Source organism: Pteropus vampyrus, unplaced genomic scaffold, assembly GCF_000151845.1.
Source record: "Pteropus vampyrus isolate Shadow unplaced genomic scaffold, Pvam_2.0 Scaffold36, whole genome shotgun sequence".
In the NCBI taxonomy this organism is placed as follows: domain Eukaryota; kingdom Metazoa; phylum Chordata; class Mammalia; order Chiroptera; family Pteropodidae; genus Pteropus; species Pteropus vampyrus.
This window is the reverse complement of record NW_011888817.1, coordinates 13,273,919-13,276,692: the sequence shown is the minus strand read 5'-3', so window position 1 is coordinate 13,276,692 and position 2,774 is coordinate 13,273,919. Positions and strand designations below refer to the sequence as shown.

The following is a 2,774-nucleotide window of genomic DNA, read 5'->3' as shown; positions in this document are numbered from 1 at the left end:
GGGGCTCCTTCTGAACTCTCCTCATGAGGTTCCCCTCCTCTTACCTTAGACCCTTCCTTCAAGTGTCTCCTCAGCGCCTCTCCTTACTACCTGACACTTTCTAGACTAGTGCTGCGTTCATGCTTACCATACAGCTTGGCTTGCTTTCTTGTGTGTGTGAATTTTGAAGGCGCTTATCTCGACAGCCTCCATTCCGTACAATTGTCAGGGAAGGTGTAGGGAATCTTATCTGTCTAACAGTAAGTGGTTGATCGGTTATAATAATTAAATACTCATAGTCGGTGCATCTTCTGGAACTGCATATATATTCCTTTGATCCTTTAATGCTGGGTTCTAGATTTAATGCACATCGGCTTACAATTGATTTGTGATAGGACTCGAATTTGAGAGTTTTCAGTACTCTCCCTCAGTCTTGAAAAGAGGACTACCTCATTCGAGAGCAAGATGTAAGTTCAAAAATTCTGTTTTCATTTTCTGATCCCATTTCTCTCCCCGCCCCTGCTCCTTTCCGGCCTGAATAGCTTCCATCCTCATCATCTTTGGAAGCTGCCACAGAAACATCACAGAACAGCCCGGAAGAGGAAATCGCAGAAAATGTAGGTGAAGAGTCAGAATCTGTTACTGAGAAAGAACAAGGAGAGAACAGTCACTGTGACACTAACTCAGAGATGCAGCAGATTCTTGCACGGGTTCGGCAGAACTTCGGCAGAATCAACGTCGTGCCTCAGTTTTCTGGGGATGACCTGGTTCCTTTGGAGATGTCAGATATCGATGAAGAGCTTGAAAGCTCTTCTGCAGAGGAAGAGGAGGAACAGGAGCAACAAGGAGACGAGGAGGAAGAGTCTTACCCAGAGCCCCAGGAAGAACACGTGGAAAACGACACCAAGGCGGTTATTAAAGCCCTGGACGAAAAGATCGCCAAATATCAGAAGTTTTTAAACAAAGCCAAAGCGAAAAAGTTCTCAGCGGTCAGGTATAGTTTTCATCTACTCACCAATTGCAATTAGCTCCTTCCTTTCCCCGAAACTTGCCGTGAGTATTGGAGTGGTATTTACAGCAAGACCAGGGGTTGAGGGGGTTGTAATTTCCCACATTTTAAAAAAAACGACGTTAAATTTTTTAACAGTTCAGCTTTCCAAAATATGAGAAGCTTTATCGTTGTCTTTTTGAAATGCCAGGGAGCTGCAAAAACTGTTGGGTGGTGTCTTCTACCAGTGGCGGTAACTACGTGAAGAGGAGTGGGGTGTTTTTAGTCTGCAAGGTTGTCACAAGTCAGCACGTGACTTGGGCAGTGGAGGGGAATGTCAGACAGCTTCACGGCCTTGCTTTTCTGTTTCAGGATATCCAAGGGACTAAGTGAAAAGGTTTTTGCAAAATCTGAAGAGCAAAAAACAACACCTGAAGAAGATGTAGAAGATGCAGGTAGAGTTAAATTATTTAAATCATTTACATGTCATTTGCATCTTTGAGAAATCCAGGCTTAATCTCCAAATTATTTCTTGTACCATCATTACCCACACAGATGCTTATATGTGGCAGATGCCCTTGCTTCCACATACTACTTATAATACAAGTAGGATTATCCACTTTTCATTCTGACGTTTCTTAGGATTAAATTGATAATTCAGGAAACTTCCTTTTAAACAGGGTGCATTATTAATGTTATAACTTAAAGCTGGATCTGCAGGCAGATTTTTTTTTGTGGTGGGCAGGATGGTTCATGCGTTTATTTTTTACTTCATTGAACTAACAGCTTCTATATCAAGAGTGTGTTTTCATGACATAAATGCACAGTCTGCTGTGGCCCCTGAGGCCCTTCCTGGCCTGGTGCCCCCAGCCTCATCCTGCTTTCCTCTGCAATTTCTTCACCATACTCCATTCGTGCTGGTCTTTTTCCTTCTTCCTCCAACACGTCAAGCTTATTCCCACCCTAGGACTCACAGACCCATTTTGAATAGGAAATACCTGTTTCTTTTCTGTGTGTGTGTGTTTGATGTTTGTAGCACCTGCCAAAAAGGGAAAGAAGAGGAAGGCACAGAGGGAAGAGGAGCATTCGAATAAAACTCGCAAGACACTTACGTCTAAGGAAGTACGTGATTTTGGTTTTCAATATCGCCCAGGTGTAGAAAGTAGAGAGGAGAAATTCAGTTCTTAAGATGCACTCTTTCCAAAGCTAATGGTCTAGAGTTGAATCAGGGAACTTCAGTCCTAAGTGGCCTACTTAAGGATAGTTAAATAAGTTCCGGAGTTGGTCCTCTGGATGGAGGTCCTTGAGTTCATGTCTCATGGTTTAGAACTTCTTGATCGTTGTCCTCAAACATATGGACTGCCACCTAGAAGAGTCCATTGGTTTTATGTAGCCCCAGTGAAATGACACATGACATGCAGGGCTATTAGACAGATCATGGCCCTCTGAAGTTAGCTCTGTAACTGGGCCTTTCAGAGCTGCAGTGGGCTGTCTTGGGAAGTGAAGAGCTTGATGTCGAAGCGTTTGGCCTTTGACCAGAGGACCACTTGTCAGGAGTGCAGTACAAGGGATCGAGGCATTGGATGACGGCTGGACCTGTTGACAGTCTGTAACTGGAAATTGTCTCAAATCACAATAGAAGAGCAACCTTGGGCCTGGGAGGTGAACCCTCCCCCATGAGCACTGACTGCTTCCACTAGTTGTGGAGGCAGCAAGGGAATGGAGCACAGAGAAACAGAGGGGCCTGTTTATGACTTTCCATGTTTGATTGGTTTGCCTGTTCTTTTGCCATTTTTTACAGCGGAGG

At 44.2% G+C, this 2,774-nt stretch overlaps 1 protein-coding gene across 2 annotated transcripts in view; it reads left to right on the top strand.

The window, feature by feature from the left end:
- LOC105290644 (nucleolar GTP-binding protein 2) overlaps positions 1-2,774 on the top strand; it is a 24,065-nt gene that overhangs the window by 19,961 nt on the left and 1,330 nt on the right. Inside the window, exons 14-16 of one of the 2 annotated variants that reach the window (XM_011358007.2) lie at positions 888-973; positions 1,340-1,422; positions 2,004-2,089. In XM_011358007.2, coding sequence (XP_011356309.1) covers positions 888-973; positions 1,340-1,422; positions 2,004-2,089 — 255 coding nt within the window. Of the gene's footprint in view, positions 1-521; positions 974-1,339; positions 1,423-2,003; positions 2,090-2,774 lie in introns of both variants that reach the window. The other variant, XM_011358008.2, reaches the window with a different exon arrangement.